This window comes from Pyxicephalus adspersus, chromosome 7 (genome assembly GCF_032062135.1).
Source record: "Pyxicephalus adspersus chromosome 7, UCB_Pads_2.0, whole genome shotgun sequence".
Lineage (NCBI taxonomy): Eukaryota > Metazoa > Chordata > Amphibia > Anura > Pyxicephalidae > Pyxicephalus > Pyxicephalus adspersus.
The window spans coordinates 22,029,120-22,051,071 of NC_092864.1; the positions used below are offsets into that span (position 1 = coordinate 22,029,120).

A 21,952-nucleotide genomic window follows, 5' to 3' on the forward strand; every position below is an offset into this window, starting at 1 on the left:
GCCATGTGTGAAAAACTAAGTACATCCCAAGATCCAATAGCTTGTAGAACCACCTTTAAAGGCAATACCTTGTTTCTATATGATTTTAATATTCTCTTAGATCATTGTGGAGCATTTTTGGCCCACTCTTCTTAATATAAATGCCTCAGCTCATTGAGGCCCTCTAAGGGTCCCCACACGGGTTAGGACATTGTAACACCATGATTTTTTGTAAATTTTGCTGGTGTGCTGAGGACCATTGTCTTGTTGCATGGTCCAATTTTGGCCAAGTTTTAGCTGTTGAACATATGGTCTCACACTTGAATCAATTTGGTATACAGAGGAGTTCATGATTGACTCATAAACTGCAAGATTACCACGTCATGTGGCTCCAAAACAAGCCCAAATCATCACCACTCCACCACCGTGTTTGACAGTTGGTATGAGGTGTTTTTCATATTCTGTATTTGGTTTTCAGCAAAATGTGGTACTGTGCATTATGGCCACATATCTCCACTATGGCCTCTTCTGTCCATGGAACCATTTTTAGAATGTTTTTATCTTCTGCATACATTCCATGCCACATGTATCATATACTATATGTTCCCTAATCATATACAGAAATGGGCCAGATGTAACTTTTGTGCCCATGTGTTAGGGTTAGTGTTATCATCAAAGGTGACCCAATGGGCAAACAACATAGCTGGGAACCTATAAGTGGCAGTGGGAGAAATGTCAGTGGAGAGGGAGAGGACAAAGCCTGCATTGCACAATTTTGGAGAGAAGGTACATCTTTAGGGTAAGTGTGCCAAATTCAAAAGACCGCCCAGCACACGACAGTTTTATCTGCTTTAAAGCCGAACTAAACCTAAAAAAAGAACAAATTAGGAGCAGGCAGGTTCTTTATTGCAGAAGGGTCAGACGATGGGCCTGATTTATTAAAGGTCTCCAAGACTGGAGAGAATACGCTTTCATCAGTGAAGCTGGGTGATCCAGCAAACCTGGGATGGATTTGGTCCAGTATTAAAAAAATTTGCTAGCAAATAGTAAATGACTTTTGAGAAGTCCATTCCAGGTTTGCTAGATCACCCAACTTAACTGATGAAAGTGTATCCTCTCCAGCCATGAAGAGCTTTATTAAATCAGGCCCAATGTCTCTTCTGCAATAAAACAAACATATTGTCTGTTAACAATCTTCTCCATAATGAATGTACAGTGTACAATCCTGGCATCTTTGGCTGCTGGGAATGACCAAACTCCTGTGCATGTTAGATCATTCTAGCTTGGCCAAAGATCATAAACCTGGAAGAGGACCAGTGAAAATGCTGATGCAGCAAGACGAGGTGAGTTTACTTAAATAAATGAAAACAGACAGATACTTTTCTTTAAGACCAAAATAGACATCACCTGTACTTTCTGCAATAAAGAACTTGCCTGCTTGCAATTTTTTCATTTGTAGGTGTAGTTCCATTTTAAGATACTCTTGACGTCAATACCAAAATTGACACTTCTTACTGGTGACTAGAGGGTAATGTGACTATGTTTCTAGGACAAAAGATGTTGCAGATTTGAAGTGTCATGTCATGCCTACAGCAGTTGGGTTGAATCCAGAGGTTTCCAAAATGTACACAATGTACCTAGTTAATGATAGTTATTATGGATTATTACAATTTAATTATTACTATGCAATGCATGCATAGAAACCAAATCAGAGGAAACAGATTCCTAAAAGAGATCCAACCTACACTAAAAACAACAATAAAGTATGGAAGTACCTACGTATATGCCTGGAAAATAATTTAAAAATTCCAATTTCTTGCTTGTTAATTTCTACCCCTCATGTCCCCAATGGCCCATCACTAACATGTGTTAAATCTCCCCAACACTAACCTTCAGAAAAAATGGAGTTGGGAATTTGTTAGAAAAAGGGTTCATCCTGAGACTTACTTTGGGTAACAATTTAAACATTGAGGTCCTTGCCCAAGACCATCACAATAATGATAATTATCCAGCATGTGTATGTAGCCTAACATTCTAGATTATTGTGAGGAACTCAGGATGAAAAGTGATGTTCAGGATGGCCGAGCTCTAACATGTGAACCTGAAGGTGCTTTGCTCTGAGTGCTTCGAGATTTAAAGCCACCGCTGGTCAGAGATGGAAACAAATAAAGTAGTGGTTACACTTAATTTGGACACCATGCCAGAGAGTCTTTTGGTGTTTTTATTTAGAGGAACTTTTACTTCTTTTATATTTTTACTATGTGTATACAGGACACACATGCATATGTTAACATCAACAACAACATAACTTATATAGGGTGACACCCTACATATTAGAGTGAGATCATTATTACTATGGGCACTATTTTTTAGCCTTAACTTTAAAGTGATCCACTGTAAAGGCATTTAAACCCTATGGACACAAATTTAGTTGAATGGAGGCTTTTGTAGTGTAAAACTACTTCGGACTGTAACAAATTAAAGTATATGTGAACCCCAATATTGAACATTACCTATTTGTTCTGATAAATATATTAGCGAAAGTGTTCTGTTATATCAATTTAGTAAGGGCAAAAAATACCTCTTGATCCTATCAGAAATCCTGTGCAATATCTTCAAGGAATAACAGTCATAAGACAACATGGAGGCTGCCATTGCTGGGCCAAATTGATGGAGCAAATCTAATTGGGAATTCATGTGGTTCACCCCACCTCAATTAGAGGACCAGAATATCATACATATGTGTGTCAGATCTCCACAATAAACAGGCAAATTGCATTGTAGCATTTTGGAAATAACACAGAAGTTGTGCTGATCACACAAGACAACTCTGATTTTTTTTTCTACAAGAACAAAGTTTTTTTGACACTCATAAAGTTGATATAACAAAATCCTTCCAATAGTATAAGACTAAAAGCGAGCAAATACAATAAGGTAATTGTAATTTTTTACATACACCTCTAGCAAGCCAATGCCAATCCCTGCTTTGTACTGTCAGAATGGCATTTTCCCCATTCTTCATGTACAGGTGAATTCTAAGAATTTCCTGAACCCGTAAACACAATTTTATTGCACAAACTCAGCCGTGAACTCTGTCCTTTACATAGACTTGATTTTTTATTTCTTTTTAAATGTTTTGTAAAGCTGAAAGTTTATAGACAATTTTTACAGAGAAACTTTGACACCCGTTACAGCAATAAACCATAGAAACAAGAACTGCGAGAATTGTTCATTTTTTGTTGACAAAGCTTGAAGATAAGGCGACCGTTAATTTAACATTTTCCCACAAAGTACAGTAGCAAAAGTTATGTTGTCAAAACATTTACATGCTATGCATGCATTCAGAAACAGTAAAAGCGAGCAGATAAGAAACCAATAAAATTCAGCTTGTTGTTCCTGCAGGTCAAAGACTCGGTCTTGAGTTATAGTTAGGCTATTGTTCAAAAGATATACACTGCCTGTTGAAAACAAGTCCCCAAGCCTGTGAGGGCATTGTTGTGATCTGGAGGCTTCAGTTGGTCAAGCCTAGCTTCAGCAATGTTTAGTGGCCAAAATTGATCCAGCTGACTACCTGAATATACCAAATTACCAGGTTTTCCAGTATATGGAATATTTAATATTCCATATATTATGTAATATATATATTCCATCAACAGATTTTTTCTTTACCTGCTGGCACGGTTATTTCGCAGGATAACAATGCCAGGACCCTTTGGGTTCCAATTGTAAAAGAGTGGTTCAGGGAACATGATACATCATTTTCACACATGGATTGGCCACCACAGAGTCCAAACCTTAACCCTATTGAGAATCTTTGGGTTGTGCTGGAGAAGACCTAACACCGCAGTCTGACTTCTCCCATCATCAATACAAGATCTTGGTGAATTATTGGATTGAATTATTGGAGCTCTGGATAGAAATAAATGTTTGACATTGCAAAAGCCTATACTGTGTGTGTGTCAACAACCTGCGCCAGCCTGTGCATGGAATAATAATTATCCAATTTACTATTAAAATCATTGTTCCAATAGATATGTTTCCATGTGCACTTTGCAAAATCACAAAATCAGAATCAGTCTATTTGGTGTTCTGCTAATTAAAAAAAGAGCCTCAGACAGCAATCCAGATTATGCCACTTGTTCTAGTTTTCTTCCTGGCTGGATCTCTGTAGATGTATTTATAGAAGTTGGGACCTAGCCAAAGAAATTAATGTAATCTTCTGGATGCATGTGTTGTAATAGCCTGGACGGTACTATTGTCAATCAAAGGTGTGTTAATAGATGGGCTACAATGAAGATCTCCGGAGAAGGCAAATACGTATCCATATAGATTAGACCAAGGGGAGGTCAACTTGATGTCTAGGACCCCCTCCATCTTTCCTTTGTAACTGTTTTACAACAGATCAGAGGAGTTGTACTTCTGGAGGAACATGTTCAGTAAGAATTTAGGTGGGCTTAGATTCCTATGTTGGTTTTAGAACCATTTTTAGAATCATATAAAGCCTGAAAAGTTTGGGGGGGTGACAGCCCTCGTATCGGGCGCCGGGTTTTAAGGTTGCCTAAAGTACGTGGAGGTATTGCCTTTCCTGACCCCCTATTGTACCACCAGGCTACACATGTGGGACGGTTGATAGACTGGTGCAGAAACAGAGGCCTTAAGCCATGGGTAAGGCTTGAGGGAGCCATTGCCAATCTACCGTTAGCAGGGGCCATGTGGTCCCCTCGAGACACACTACCTCCCATTCTCAAGCTGCCACTGATAGGAACGACCCTCCGTGTTGTGCAGAATTATTTCAGGGTTTCTGGTGTGTGTACTTACCCTTCACCACTGTCTCCTATTCTGGGACACCCGGGGTTTCCCCCGGGCGCATCAGATCCTAGGTTTCGTTCATGGAGGGAGCGGGGAATTTTCAAAGCATCTCATTTTTTGAGGAGCACAGAGTGGGCACCTGTCTCGGATTTGAAAACTGCTCATGAACTTCCAGAGCTGGGACCATGGCGCAGCTTACAGCTATGTCATTTTCTTCACTCTCTCCCACCGCCATCCAGGTTTGTGCACCCCCTATCACAGGTGGAGGGGGTGTGTGAGCCACAAGGCACCATTAGGGGGACTCTCTCTAATGCCTACCAGATGCTATTGACGGATACTGCCCCCTCGACCTCAACTTTACCATTTCTGCGTAAATGGGAAAGTGATCTTGACACCACATTCTCTCCAGATGAGCAGGATCGTCTCCTGTACACGGGTCATAAAGCCGCTCTCAGCAACTCTTATCAGGAACTGAACTATAAATTGCTCACGCGGTGGTACAGAGTGCCGACTGTGTTAGCCAAAATGTATCCGGGAGTAGATGATAGATGCTGGCGTTGTGAAGTGGCTGCTGGCAGCCTGTTTCATATATTCTGGGAGTGCTCTAAGTTGCAATCTTTCTGGTCAGGGGTAGTGGAGGTTATTGAAGAATTGACAGAAGTAGATATACGTAACAGCCCGGAGCTAGCCCTTTTACATTTGAATGATTGGTCTAAAAAGAAATACCACGCTTCTCTACTCAAACATCTTTTAAATGCTGCTAAGGCCTGTATTCCGGCCCTGTGGAAACAATCCTCTCCTCCCACCTTGTTACAATGGTTTAGAAGAGTAAATGACATTATGGCAATGGAAGACCTTATTACCAGCCGGGACGGTAGAATGGATAAATTCCGAAATACTTGGTTCTATTGGATACAGTATACCACTACTCAAGCGTACCTCTCAGTATACAGTGCGGCTGATAATGCCGATGATCTGTTTTGAATGCAGAGGATATCATTGAATTATTGCTCTGTGTTCCCTACTGTGTTAAGTCTGGCCTTTACTCAATCTGGCCTGCAATGTCGTGCCCCTCCCCCTCCTCTCCCTCCCCCTCTTCCTTTATTTTGCTTTCCATCTCTCTATTTCTTTCTTTGGTTATTTTTGTTAATACTTTGAAAATTGCCTCTGCTCAGTCATTCTGCTTGTTTGTTCATAATATGTTTGTGATGCGGAAGATGATAACACAGTTGGTGATTTGTATGTTTTAATGTTTTATGCCAGTATCTATGACTGTTCACTGAATAAAAAATAAAATTATAAAAAAGCCTTAAAAGTTTAAATCTATAATACCTGTCTATTTATGTCCATCCAATAGGTTTCCCTATTGGACGATTTTACCTTATCTATTGTTCTGATGACAACTTATACAATGTTAGGTTTCCACTTACTTTCTTTTTTAATGGCAATGGTCACCAGTGGTCTGATATAAAAAATAGAAGTTATCCAATAAAGGGTTTCACCTAAAGATCAATATACCAATATATATTCAGATATACTTAGAAGAAAATCTAGACTTTTCATCCAAGTTCTATTGGTCCAGTTGAGTAAAAGTGCATACAATCATTTCAGGGTTCCAGGTTCTAAAGTGGCTCCAGCTGAACAGTTTTCTTCCTGATATACTCAATTTAGTATCAAAGTGAATCAAAGTTTTGGCATATGTAACCTTTTATGTACCGTATCTGTACAGGCAGTGTCCTTGCCCAAGTAAACTCACACACTGAAAGCTACATATCTGAAAAAAGTAAGAATACGTCACACTTCTTCTAAACACCACAATGCTGTGCAGCAAAATACCAGACCTTAGCTAGTGGTCAAGCCTGGAGTCATTACTGTCCAGTACATAGCAGGGCTAGAACAGAAGTCATTCAATTTTGACTCCAGGGTACTTTTAGTAAATTGCCAGATTCATTTACAAGTGAAAGACTTGCTGCAACTCTGGATAGCCCAGGGCCATTGCAGGAAAATGGTGGCAATATATTACCACCAATTCATTTAGATAGATAGATTTACAGATACAGAAACAACTCTGAACTTCCCATTACATGGATACCAGTAGTTACCTCTTTGGTGTGACGAGATATGGAGCTAATGATGGTCATTGTGGTCTATGATTCAGGAAGGAAGTGGATAATCTGGTGTCCAGGGTGCAAACAAGGTGAGCTGCAATTTAAAACATAAAGGACATGAAGATTTATTACTTTTATTTGCTGACAAGTATCAGTCTAGAAATGCAACCTTTGTTTCTAAAGATGGATTTCAGGTTCTCCTACAATGGGGCTAGTCCTGCACTGCAAGGTTTAAATGTTCTTTTTTTGTGCCTAGGGTATGTAAACAGAATCTTTTTCCTCCTTCCCCTACGGACAGCTTACTCCTCTTCCATCCAGCCGCTCTGGGCTGTGCAGTATGTGGGCACTTCCACCCCTTACAATACACAGTCCTGGTGCTGTATTGTGGGGGTTGGTTAACGTACATGTAATCAGGGCAATAATAGCTTATGAAAGGGGCTGCAGGGACTGGGTGTATAAAAGTGGAGCCTGCGAGTGACTGATAAGGTAAGTAAAAAAAGTTCTGATTACTTTAACCCTAGACATACAGTAAATGAGAATTAAATCACTGTAGTGCAGAGCTATCTATACCTGCAAAATAATTATTATAGAGAATATATTATACTATCATCCACATTACAAAATAGTTGGGACACTTTCTAGAGTTGCAAAGAAAGCAAAAATCTGTAATTCACTTGAACCTTTATTTAACAGGCAAAATGAAAAGATTTTCAGTGTTTTCACCAACAAACTTAATTTTTTTTGTTCAACATAAACAAATTCTAAACTTAGAAATCAATGTCTGCAACACACTCCAAAAAGTTGGGACGGAGGCAGGTTTTTAAATGGGTCACTTGCCCTTTTTGTTATTATTAAACTACTTCATTTGAGAATTGTTGTAATTTTTCATATGGAAGTTTTGCCCATTCTTGCTGTATACAAAATTTGAGTTGTTCAGCAGTCTGTGGTCGCTGTTGTCTGATTCTGCAAATGCCTGACATTATCCTGCTGAAATATACATGAAGTTCCTGTGTAAAGATGTCATTTTCATAGAAGCATATGTTTGTCTAAAATTCCAATGGTGCCTTCACATATTTGCAGATCCCCACGGGCACTAATGTACCCCCACAACATCACAGATGCTGCTTTTTGCACCTTTTCTTGATACCAGCTTGGATTTACAGTTTCATCTTTAGTTTGTAGAATCCAGCATCCATTTTATTGCCAAAATCGAGCTGAATTGTGCGCTCATCTGACCACAAAACATTGTCTTTCACTACATCTCTGATGATCTTGGGCCAACGCTTCTCTTTTTTAAAACAAATAAAAGGTGCAGCACTGCCCTCTTGATTCTCGATCACCTAGGCGATCAAGATTGAATGGGAGCACAGAGCCTTCCAGGATGCCTACATTACGCATCACAGGAGGCTCTTGGCTGCTCCTTCTGTGCATGCCCCAGATTCCCTTTCATCAAAAGGAAAAAAAAAAAGTTTTTTCCCAATCTACGTCACCTGATCTCGCACCTGCTTATTGGAAGAAGAACACGAAAGAAGAGAGGAGAAGATGGCGGCACCTCGTGCTCCCTCTGCGCTGGCCCAAAGGCGGATACTGTGACAACGCGGGACCTGATAGAAGAAGAAACCTCCCAATGGATTGACTGCTATGAGGAATTAAAGGTAAGTATGTTTATTTTTTTGTTTTGGCTAGTTTTGGGTTTACTTCCTCCTTAAGCAACAATGATTTTCTGAAGTACTTCTGGGCCCATGGGGCTATGTTTAGTACGGTTGCATGACGGTCTCTAATGCATTACCTCCTAAGGGCTTGAAGGTCACGCACATTCAGCAACTATCTACACCCTTGACCTTTATATACAGAGATTTCTCTGAACCTCCTAAATCTGTTCACAATGTTGTTAACTGTAGATAGTGACAGACCTAAAATTTGTGCTATTTAGAGCTGACGAATATTTTTTTTTTCAGTTTGTTCAAAGATAATTCTCTAATGAAATTTAGTGGGGAGTCAAGACCCATCTCTGCTTGGTTGAGCCTTTGGTGAATGGACCTTTTTTACTCATTCTTGATACCAACAGATGGTACCAAATCACCCTGCACAACATTACTTGTAAAAACTTTACAGTCTTAATTTGCCTCCCTACCAATTTTCCTGGAGTTTGTTGCAATCATCAACAAACAATCTAACAAACATAATTAGGTTTGATGGTGAATACACTGAATATTTTTTCTTTGATACTTTGCCTAGTAAATAAAAGTTCAAGAGAATTAACAAACTACAGATTTTCATTTTTATTGCATTTTTAGAAGGTGTCCCAACGTTTTTAGAAATGAGATTTAAATATCTCAATACAAAACCTTTTCAATTGAGACACCCGATGTCCTACCAAAACATCAAAAAGACAGAGGAAATAGTGAAAAGAATCTCAGTAATGCATGATGGTTTTCGAATGAGGATGACTTGCTTGTTTTTTTTCACCTTCAGTATTTTTCCAGAACTCACTAATATACATAGTGGAGATAGATACAACGCCTAATATGAGAGCATTGTCAAGGTTGTAACCTTCGGTAAGGTAAATTGTAAGTACTGCTGAAGTAAAACCATATTTTTTGGTGAGCTAGTAATATGCTTCCTGTCTTAGATAAACAAAGATTAGTCTTAGATTACAAAGATGGTAAAGTTCTACACACACAATCATGAGTTCAAGTTTTACAAATAGGTAAATACAACCTCATAGTCCGGAGCATTTACGTGTGTGTTAACACAATGCCAAGGAGGAAAGACATCAGCAATCTTGTAGAAGCAATTGTTGCCCATCAATCTGGGAAGGGTTACAATATTGTTTCAAAACAATTTAAAGGCCATAATCCTACAGCTAGAATGATTATTCACAAATAGAAAACATTTAAGACAGTTGCCAATCTTCCCAGAGGTAGACATCTCAGTATTTTAATCCCAAAGGTCAGATTGTGCAATGCTCAGAGTGAGTGCAGAGAAAAAAAAAACATCTCAGACTCGACAGGTCTGACTTAGCATGTTAAATGTTCATGGCAGCAAAATTGGAAAAAGTATGAACAAGTATGACTTGTTTCGAAGGGTTTCCAGAAGAAAGATTTTTCTCTCTAATAAGATGATGGCAGCATGGCTTAGGTTTAAAACTTAAATGAAATGTAGAATAATGTCCTTTGGACAGGCAAGACCAAAGTGGAGATATTTTAGCTGCACAACTCCATATTGACAAAAAAACAAACATGGGATATCAGCACAAACAGCTCATACTAGCTGTCAGGTATGGTGGTGGAGGGGTGAGGATTTTGGCTTGTTTTGAAACCACGTGACCTGAGCATGTTACAGTCTCTGGCCCTGATTTATTTAAGCTCTCCAAGGCTGGAGAGAATACACTTTCACCAGTGAAGCTGGGTAATCCAACACACCTGAGATGGATCTGGTCCAGGATTCAAAGCATTTGCTAGCAAATAGCAAATGACATTGGAGAAATCCATTCCAGGTTTGCTGTATAACCCAGCCTCACTGGTGAAAGTGTATTCTCTCCAGCCTTGGAGAGCTTTAATGAATCAGGCCCATTGAGTCAACCATGAACTCTTATGTTTTTTAAAATATTCTGAGGTTGTGTGACAGCTAACGCTTGGCTAAAATTAGACAATGATCCTAAGCACACCAACAAATTCACAAAAGATTGGGAAAAAAAAAGAAAAGATTCGAAGTGTTGCAATAGTCCAGACCTCAACCCAACTGAAATGCTGTGAAGGGGCATTAAGAGAGCTGTGTATGAACAAATCCCCAGAAACCTTAATGAACTGAAACAATGTTGTAAAGAAGAATGGGCCAAAATTCTTCTACAAGGATGTGAGGGACTGATAAAGTCACACAGAAAATGATTACTTCAAGGTAATATTGGTTATGCTGCTAAAGGTGGGTGTACAAGCTACTGAATCATGGGGTGTACTTTTCACACATGGCTTCTCCATTTTGACTTCATTTTCATGTCACGGTGGAATCTGTTATGTGTCGTTTTACACCTGAGGTTAGATTTAAATAATTTTAATACCTGAACGTAACAAATCTTTTTTTTTTTTTAATTGAGACGCCATCTGCCACCAAAACAACAGAAGACATCAAAAAGACAGAGTTAATAGAGATAAGAATCTCAGCAATGCATGCCAGTTGTTGAATGAGGTTGACTTGCTTGTTTTTTTACTTTCAGTACTTTTCCAGAAATCTCAAGTATAAATCATGGAGAAAAGTTACGCCTAACACAATGTCACCTTCATGTAACCTACTGCTACAGCAAAATCAACTTATCCCATTGATAACTACCAATAAAGATAGATTTTTCTGTTATCTGAGAATTTACCCCGCTGTGCATTCTGTCTATCATTTATTTCAGTCTGGGAATATCAATCACAATTTAATTTTATCCACTTGTTTTAAAATAGGGTGGACATATTTTGCAGCACTTTACAAAGTCCATAGTCATGTCACTAGCTGTCCCTCAAAGGGGCTCACAATCTAATGTTCCTACCATAGTCATATGTCATTACCACAATCTCAGGCCAATTTTTTGGGGAAGCCAATAAATCTACCTGCAAGTTTTTGGGCACAGATTTAAGAGGAAACTGAAATTTCCCGAGGAAAGCCACACAAACACAGGGAGAACATACATGTTCCTTGCATTTAGTGTCCTGGCCAAGATTCAAACTTGGGACCTAGCACTGCAAAGGAAGGAGTGCTAACCACAGACCCAGCAATGCCAACTTCCCACAATGCATGTACATCAGCCTATTTGGAGAATCTGTTTCCAATTTGCCCTCTAATCTGGCTCGAAGGAAAAGGGAAAGAAGAAGAAGCCTAAACTATAAGGACCAGGCAAGGTGGCTAGCGCTCTCGTCATGGTGTTTGTATGTTCTTCCTGTGTTATCATAGGTTTCTTCTCAAAATATATTTATATATATATATATATATATATATATATATATATATATATATATATACTATTGGACAAATTGTCATTTGACTATGACAATGGTGCTGTATCAATACTTGATAATAATAATAATATTAACCTCTGTATGCCCACACAGCAGAAGACAATGTCCCCCAACACCACGGGTTTTGAGGTTGAAAAGATCCTAAATAAAAACTGTGCATCCTAATCCTCCCAGATTTAAAATTTGTACTGTAAACCCTAAAACATTTTTCATGTATCCACATATTGAACCTTTTTTCCAGTCAGTAACCCAAAAGTTTGAGATAACTAGACACTCTGGAAGGTCTGCTATATGCACACTTAGTAATTTTAAAGAAACAGAGAGACTTGGTCTTTCACTTTCACTTAGAATACCCACATCTGTCACCATTCTACAAGCAACTGCCATTTATTTTTTGGATAAAACAACAATTTCATAATTGAATACTTTCCCCTGTCTATTACAGCTACAGCCACATCTGTATCAGTGAGGGGAACTTCAATGGAATTCAAACTGGACAGAGACCACATTGTGATGGGAGTTCCTGGAGACCTCATTTACAAAAAGATAATATTATCTAAAAACAAGTCCAGAGATGGGAAACAAAATGCTTAAAGGCCCGAGGGATAAACATATTAGGAGGGATAAAAGGAGCTTCATTTGTACAGTTTTTAAAAAGGAGAAAGGGAGGACATGACGGGAACCTAATATTACATTTAATGTGTGAATAAGATGTAGGAGGGTAGATCAATATTCAGGAAAAAAAGCTTGAAAAATTCAAAACAGTGGAAGACTCAATGGACTACCTGGTCTTTTTCTGCCATCACTCTCCTATGTTCCTATGGCTGGTAAGCATATGCAAACATAAAAGGTGCATGTCCTACCAAAATACTAACTCAAGAGAAGACTGCTGGTCTATGCTGAAGGGGGACATGGATGAGGGAGCTGGAGTATGGAAAGGGTGATGATTGTATTTGGCCTAATTTTATGAAAATAGTCTCCCTGACCTCTGATCAAAAATAAAGGTAGAGCTTTACTTGAACCCACTCAATGCACTCTATTCAGATACCTTTATCGGTTTATCAAGGTATGTGGGAACATGTAACAGCTTTCCCTGCAAAAGAGTGAAAGATATGTACATCCTGCCTAGGTTCCTCCTCTGATGTAAACATTTTACTTTGACAATTTTGGGGAATTTACAGTTTCAGTACACTTCAAACCCTTTTTCTTTAAAAAGTTCAGTAGGAAATGGTTAAAACCCATCATTTGTACCCTCAGCTCTTGTTCAGATGACACCTGGAACAAGTGGAATTTTTAATCACTTTCTCTCTTATTGATAGAAGACACCAGGACAAACAGGAATTGCTAGTGTTTCTGATGGAGACACAGACAGCATTAAAATCTAATGCGGGTTCTTACCCTATATCATTATTCCAAACTTTAGGGGCTTCCAAAATTATGTGTTCTGGTAAAAGCTGAATTAAACAAATAAAGAGTTTGCTTGCCTTCAATGTTTTTATTTATTACAAAAGAGGCATTTTACTGCCTCTTCTGCATTGCCTGTTGGCAATCTCCCGTAGAATGTACATTTTTGTACAGCTCAGTGAACATTATTGGCATACCTTGGTCCTTGAATGAATGAGCTCCCACATACATGCACAGGGGTTCTGTAATTCCAACCTGACCAAATCAAGATGAATGAAAATCCTGAACCTGGAAAAGGACTCGGTGAAGATGTTCGAACAGCCAATGGAGTGAAGGAAGGGGGGTGGAACTGCTTGTAAGTGTAAAATTCCGAGTATGGCCAGGTTTGGTTGCAATGATCTAGAAATCAAAGTCCAAGTCAGAATTTATATTTAAAAAAAGGTTAAGGTCTCAGGTGTAAATCTTTTTTTGGGTGGGGGTACAATTACTGCCTGGCATCAGGAACAAGTGGGTGAGACTGGTCTGGTTCATTTCAATATTTCATGTCAATGGTAGCAGCCAGCATACAGCGTCTGGGAGCAATAATTCTACCAGCTGCACTAAAAAGTCTTTCTGACATGACACTTAAGGGAAGACAGGACAGAACCTGGATGGCTAACTTGGAGAATTCTGGCAAAACCAGTTCTTGGTCCATGGGGTTAAGATTTAAAAAAAATGGTCAGTGACAAAAAGGGACTAAGTATCAATGCTTTGAGGAATAGAAAGATCTCTGCTGAGATGAAGCACTAGTACACGATTTAAAGGAAAAGTATGTTTCTACATAAAAGCCTTTTTCACTGTCCTGGGTCAAAGAAACCCAAGCTCCCTGTCTTTAAGTCCTGGTGCATCAAACACTCATTTACCGATTTGCTTTGCTTGTACAGGCAGTTTAGCAGCTTTAATGCTGAAATAAAGTAGATGAGAAGTTTCTGACACATATGTGGAATGGGGGAACATTCTGTATTTGAAAGGGGTAAAAATGCATGTAGGACCTGCTGAAGTGGGCACAGGACCTTTCTGGCCAAGGCCATAGCCAAGAGGAGAACAACTGGAAACTTTCTTAGCAACAATGAAAGAAATATTTATTTGTGTAACCGTAAATAAATACAGAGAAGTCTACAATTTCCCTGATTTGCAGAAGGACATAAAGTGACATTGGCAATAGCGTATAGTCCTTTTGAATTGTTTTTTTTTCTAGGACAAATTTCCCCTATTTGTAGCAGGAGAAAAGATTGCCTTGAAAATAGAACATCTCCTTGTATATTTTTTATATTCTAGGCTGTAATTTACATAAATCACAATGCATAATAATAACTTTAATTATATTGGCCAGTTTGAGAAGTTTATTACATCAACTGTTCATATTTCATCACTCACAAAAAATATCATTTTTGCATGTGAACACAACTTTAAACATTTTGCAACTTTAACACAAAATTGTCTGCAATTGGAAGTACTTTGTAATTTTAGCAGGTGAGTATGGTAAGTACAGATTTTAAGACTTGATAAAAAAAGTATTTCTAAAAGTAATTTCTAACAACATAAAAGGAAGTAAATGTATAGCAAAAAGGAAAACGGAGGAATGAAAACAGAGGGGTAAGTGAGGGAATAGGAGTCTGAAATTGTAGTTCAATCCAAGGTGCCACAGCTGAGAGTTAGACGTGTAGTAGTCACTGGTCAAAATAAAATAAACAAATTGTTGCACCAGGGCTGTTCAGATTTGGTCAAATTCAACTATAGTGTTATTTATTTTTCAATCTTTGACCAGGCACCATGTCAATAGACTCTTGAAAATGAAGTGTTTTCCTGTGTTGGAAAGGTAAGAAAAATTACAACACCTGGTGCAGCACTACTAAGCAGGAAGTAAAGCCTGGTGCAGGATAAGGGGTACTTATTTTCCAGGTGTCCATCAAAAGAACTTGACATTTGCAATGCTGGTACTATTAGACATTGGGGAGGATCCAGAAAATGTCCCTAGTATGGGGCCAAGGGATAGAAAAAATTGATGTTTTTCATTGATGGTATTTGATGAGCATATTCACCCTCTGGGTCATGCTGATTGCACAGTGCACTACATACTATATAGTCATTGTATTGTTTTATGATAACTGACCCCTTTTTTTAAATCACACAGCAGTATAAAAATTATTTGTCCAAGAAAGTAACCAATCAGCACATAGGCTACCGCCCTAAATTCCTCTCATATGGATAAAGTCAAAGTCTATTAATGTCACGTGTCACCAAAGTCCAGCACAACCCAATAAAAAATAGGGATATATTGAACAGTTTCAGCATTCATCACTATGGAGTTATTAGGAATACAGGAGTATCCTGATTCGCTTCTATGGTAAACTCCTCCTTGTTGGAGATTATCGGATTAGCTGATAGGCTATTTACTCACCAACAATTTTAGTTCCTGATAAAACATAATTAAATCTGAAGGATATAACAATGTAAGAGTAACCAGAATCAGGATATGTAAATTCTCACAGTGAACTTTCCCTATTTGATCTCTTATGTTCCCTTTTGGGATGAAAACTCCCAGTTCTACACTCATCAGTTACTTTGTTCTCTGTTATCTCTACACAATCCCTCCCCTCTATGATACTGAAAGCATGAAAACCTATTTTAGTTCAGGGGTGACAATACTACATCTTTACATACAGCATATTGTAAGTTGTCAATGGGAATGGTAATGGAAAGACCACTATGTGAAATTAATGAAATAAAAAACTATAAACTCCACCAATACAGCCACCCAATCCAAGGACTGGTATGATGGGATGGATTAAAATAGATTCCTGCATTCTAATACACTAAATCAGGTCAGATGTAAATAAGGGAAGCACAGCAGTCCTGAAAATGAATACAAGATACAGAAATATATACAAACTCTGTACAGTTCACTTACAATAAAACTTATTGTACACAATACATAATGGAAGCAGAAAACCAAGATATATCAGTACACACATTTCCCAGATTGATACATAATAGGAGTACCTGAGTGTTGCCCTGGTATGAAAGGTGGGTGCAGGTGGCACCAGGCAGCTCTATGACTGCGCCAGCTTCCAGGTAATCAGATCAGAGTCAGGCAGATTGATAGGGATTGGGTTCAGGACAGCAGCACTGATTGGTAGGGACTCTGTACAGGTCCAGGACAGCAGCAGGTAGCCAGTACAGAACAGCAGCAGATCGCTGCTTGGGAAAGCTGAGAATCCTGGCAGATGCAAGGTAGATAACCCCGCCCACCTGTCACACAGCTCAACAACTTCTACACCTGGACAGACCTGGGAATCCCTCTAAGGATCCCTATATATTTTTATATATATATTCCTTCCTAATACATCATTCATTATTATCTCATGGCATGGTAATTTGTTCTTTATTCTACACATTCTTTTTTATTATACTATTACTTTCCTTTATATTATATTATTAGTATATTATTAGCTTTCTCTAAATTGTTTTATTATACTTTTACTTTCATCGATCTATACTTTTTATATCTCTGCACTCTTGTGATCCCAGTTTTCTCCTCTGTTTCTCTGTCCCATTCTTTTCTCTCTTTTGATCAAATAACTTTGTGCACTGATTTGTTTCATTGCTTGTTTTGACTATCCATGCATTGTTATATCTTTCTATTGACCTCCTTTACATCCTGCCTTATCATTAGATTGTCCTACTTTCACAGATTTACCCAAACTTTTCTTCAATGTATTTTTAACTCCACACATCACCTTTCCTTCTGGAACCTTTAGATTGTGTTTATTGTATTATACATGTTTTACTTTATTTACTTTATATACATGTTTTTTTTACTTTATTTTATTACACATGTTACCTTGTTAACTTGCTCTTCATCATCTCACTTTTCTTTGTCTCCAGCATTTTACTCTCTCCTGCCTTTATCCATCTTTATACTTCTGCCTCCATTATTTTAGTCTTTTTGCTACCTCCATGATCTTGCTCTCTCCTGTCCTTATCATCTTACCCTCTTCCTCCACCATCATCTCACCCCTTCTTGCCTCCATCACCCATTTGTTTCCTGTCACCATAAAAATTCTTTCTGCTTCCTCCATCATCCTACTTTCCCCTGATTCTTCCACCTTACTCTTGTATTGGCTCCATCATCCAATTTCTCCTACCACTATCACCTTACTCTTCTATTCCTCCATCATCTTACTCTATTGCTTTTATCACTCTACTCACTTGTGCCTTTATCACCTTACCTTGCTCCCATCACCCTATTATTTCCTTCCTTCATCATCATTCATGCTGCTGCCTCCATCATCTTTCTTCTCCTGCCTCCTTCACATTAATCTGTCTGACTTCATCATCCCACTTTTTCCTACTTCTATCACCTTACCTTCTCCTGCTTCCATCATCTTGCACTCTCCCCTCCTTATCATCCTACTCTTTTGTGCCAATCTTATCTTTCCCCTGCCTCCATTACCTTATTCTTTTCTGCCTCCATCATCAAACTTTCTGCTGCCATCATCACCTTTGTCTTCTACCTCCATCACCCTATTCCTTCCCACCTCCAGTATCATACTCCAACTCTAAAGGTGCGTACACACTTCCAATTTTTATCGTTCAAAACAAACGACGGTAATCTTGAATTTATTACAATGTTCCAACCAACATTGGTTTAAGCAAAGTGAATTTCCCACCATGGCAGTGACAGTTTCACTTTCCTTTTTTTTTAAACTGCATGGAGCAATGTTGCCCTGAATGCTGGTATCTCATACTTGGTATAAATGGAATAATACCAAAGCATGCTACCTGCAAATCTAGAAGAAGCATTATACCTATACCATCTGCATCACCTGTATTTTGCCACAACAGTCCTTATTTATGATAAATACCTGGATCTGATAAAACAACTAGCAAAGTGGACACTAGAGGGAGTAGGCTGTACAGTGTCATTATTAAATACCGGTTTTCACAAGTATGGATAATTATAGCCTGCCAATTAATCCAGATGGCTCATCATGACACAATGCTATCATGCAAATATATAGATATAAAAATAATTGGAGAAATATTTAAATCTTGTATGATAATATCAGTACTAGATATTCCAGATAAGTGTAACTCCTGACTAAGTAAAAAGATTACCTCCTGAATAGCAAAGTCATCATGTCCACACAATGACCGGAAATACACAAAAGAACACCTAAAGCTTTGAAAAGATTGACCCAAAAACAGCTTGGTTTGGGAATTTTTAAGGCACACAATCTGTAAATGCTGATAATACATTTTAAAGGCAATTCAGCAATTCTAGAAGTGATCACAGTTATCAATGGATTTATGTGAATTGTGGTGCATTTCAACACACGTGCATTTCCTGTGTGTTAGATTAAATGGCACAACATCCACAATGCCAAATGCATTACCACACATTACTACAATGATAAAACATACAGTATAAAGAGACCCTTTATTTTTTCACACATGATTAACACAACTGCCCCCCAAGATTCACACATTTTTAAATTAGATTTAATTAGGAAAATTTGTTGAGTGAAAGCATCAAGGGCCAATTGGCCCTAATGCACAATGTGCCAACACACTAGGGTCTATTTAAAAAGCGATTACTTTGACATTCACTATAACAGTCCTTGGTGGAGAATCAGTTACTCCATTAAAACACATGGACTTGGAATTCTTCACCAGAAAATTCAAATAAATAGATAAATAAGTAGGCCTGCAACTGCAAAATAAATGCAAATGTAAAAACAGCATATAATGTGGTGGGGTGCAAAGCTGGTACGTTGCTTAAAAAAAAAATGGGCAAATAAATGGCAAGGCAATACATGATAAATGTGTTCACACAAGATTCACACAAATGTCACACATGTTTTCAGAAAAATATGTGAATGTGAAAATAGGTGAATTGAGGGTAAAAGCATTAGAGGCCATTCATGCTTCTCCATTCTTATTTGCTAGCTAATGTAAAAAGCTAATGTATCATCATTTCCTATGCAAGCTCAATTTTACAACTGAGCATTGCGGAATTTCTCTTTTTATAAAGTGAACGACCCCCTCCTAATAAAATTACATCATTTACTTGCTTTTACATAAATACCAAAAATATTTGGAGAAACTGGCCCTCGAGGACCAGAGTTAAGGGTCTCGGTCCTAAATGTTCAACAGTCTCCACAATATCTGATAAACACAGTTTCAGACAAAGTTTTAACCCAAAATGTCATTTCACTCAAAGAAACATTCAGAAAAGAACTACAAATCTCAGTGATTTAGTCTCCGTTAGGGACCTTGTTTAGGCACAGACAGACCTGGGCCCACGTGTGTTCCTCATGCCCTATACAAGTATTCTGTCTGATTGTACCTTATCCTTTTCCTGGAACAAGCAGGACTTTCCTCATTTGAGCTGCTTCTTTCAAGCTGTCAGACACTCATACCCCGCCAACTCTCCCGGTGCCAACTTCCACATCTAAACTGGCTTTCCCAGTGCATCTGTCACAATACCTGTCTGTGTCAACATACTTTGGGCTTGTTTTGATGGCATTCTTTTGATTTCAGTTTGAGATGTTTCTGAGTTAATTTAGAATTAATTATCAAGTGTATTTGATCTCCTGCTGACCTCCGTTTGACCTGTTTCAAGTGGGTTTTGTACCCTCCACAGAAACGAAGAGCCAATTAACACCCTTAAAGAAACCTAAATGCCTACACATGCCTACACTAGAGCACTCTCCTTAATCTTCCTTCGTGGATGTTCCCTGATGGGCTAATAGTAATTTTTTGGGGTATTACCTCTCATGTCCTCCTAAAATTCAGCGGTCACAAGAAATTTGTAAGGTAGAAGTAGAAACCTTTAAAAGCCTTCATTACTGCCACAGTTTGCCCTCCTCTGCACTCCTAATAGTGCTCTGCAACTCATTTATAAAGTGTTTCCATTATTTTGTCCACATTGTGTATTATATGATTATTCCCTCCCTCGTGTCCTCACAGCAGTCGCCATGTAAAGTTTTTCAGGCAATAAGTTCAACACACAGACTGGATCTGCTTTACCTGCCAATGCACTATGGTATTGCACAGTAGAGAAGACCCGTTGAAGTTTTGTAACACCTACAGGTCTGCTCCCCTCCCCACTCTGTGAATAGAAGGGAAAAGAGAAGCAGCATACTGAGATCTTTCTTTTACTCGGATTTCTTCTTCTAACAGCATAATCAATGCATTGCAGCAAAACTGATTGTCTCCTTGTGCAGCCTCTCCCATCTGCCTGAACTGATGTACATGAGATTGAGAAAAATTTAAAAAAAAGAAAATGAGGAACCCCAAACTTCTGCAATGCCTTATGAATACTTTTTCTGTCTTTTTATTTGTGTGTCTTTTATTTTGTTGCATTTTTTCTGTGTTTGTAATATTTTTTCACATCCAAATGGCAATGAGTACAGGAGGTGCAGTATTTCTGTGTCTGAAATCCCATTCATGTGTGGCTTCACTGCTTTAAAGTTCCAACCCCAATTCTTGTACATTGCCATGTTAGTAGTGATGGCGTCAGGACGTTGTAGAGCGTCAGGACCTTGTAGATGGCACCCATTGCTTGAATGACATAGGCACTACATTGCCTTTCCCACAAGAAGACATTTTTTAAAAATGTGAAATTACGCCTGATGAGTAGGACACTGGGTCGGGGTGCACATTCTTTCTACCAGGCTCAGATTGCACCACTCCTTGTTGAAAATGACTTCCCAGGCAGCAGAAAATTAAAGTAAAATATCAATAAAATCACCACTTACTTGTCAAAGTGAAAACAGAAAGTATAGGTCCACTTTAAATTAAATTAATTGATACTTTTACTGCACAAACAGATTTTTTAGCCCAAAAACGCATCAATCTAATAGTAAATGAGTTAAAAAAAAAAACCTTATACAAGCTGCATCTATTTCTGGTAGGATCAACAAGGATTTATCTGTATTCAATAAAAAAAAACATATACATAGACAATTGTTTTCTAATTTTGGTTCTGTACATTACCACAATTAATTTTAAATGAAACAACTCAGATGCAGTTGAACTGCAGACTTTCAGTTTTAATTAAGTGGGTTGAACAAAAAGATTGCATAAAAATGTGAGGAACTAAAGCCTTTTTTTACACCATCACAAGTTGTCTCTGTCCAAATATTTATGGACCTAACTGTATATTCAATGTATGTATTCAATGCCATGCCGCACTTTTTTATTATTATAATTATTTTAATTATACACACATACTTTATGTATACGGCTCCTGCAAATAGATATGTTCCAGCTAAGCTTTCCTTTGGTGGCTACATATTTAAAGACAGTTATTCCCCAATTAGGTCACAGTATATGATATAACATATTTCCATGGAGTCTGCCCGGGAGATAATGGTATAATATTAAATGAATGCAGTATGGATGTGAGCAATACCCAAGCAGGTAGCATTTCCATAATTCCATAAATCAGCTCTGGGGTGTTAAATTTCTCCAAGAAGTGGGGTCCCCCTTACACCATATGGGATAAATGCTTGTTTATCATCACCCTCCTGGAAGGTCTGTTCGGGAATGTGGATGAACCCTTATCAATCCCCCAAACAACACAAGAGTCTTGCATACCAACAT

General features: G+C 38.3%; 1 protein-coding gene across 1 annotated transcript in view; it reads right to left on the reverse strand.

Annotated features, from left to right (window-relative positions):
* Positions 1-16,547, reverse strand: part of SCNN1B (sodium channel epithelial 1 subunit beta) — a gene marked incomplete in the record, with an annotated part of 47,272 nt that extends 30,725 nt beyond the window's left edge. The window contains 2 exon segments of the mRNA XM_072417806.1: positions 6,891-6,990; positions 16,343-16,547. Coding sequence (XP_072273907.1) covers positions 6,891-6,929 — 39 coding nt within the window.
* Between the last annotated feature and the right edge of the window lie 5,405 nt (positions 16,548-21,952).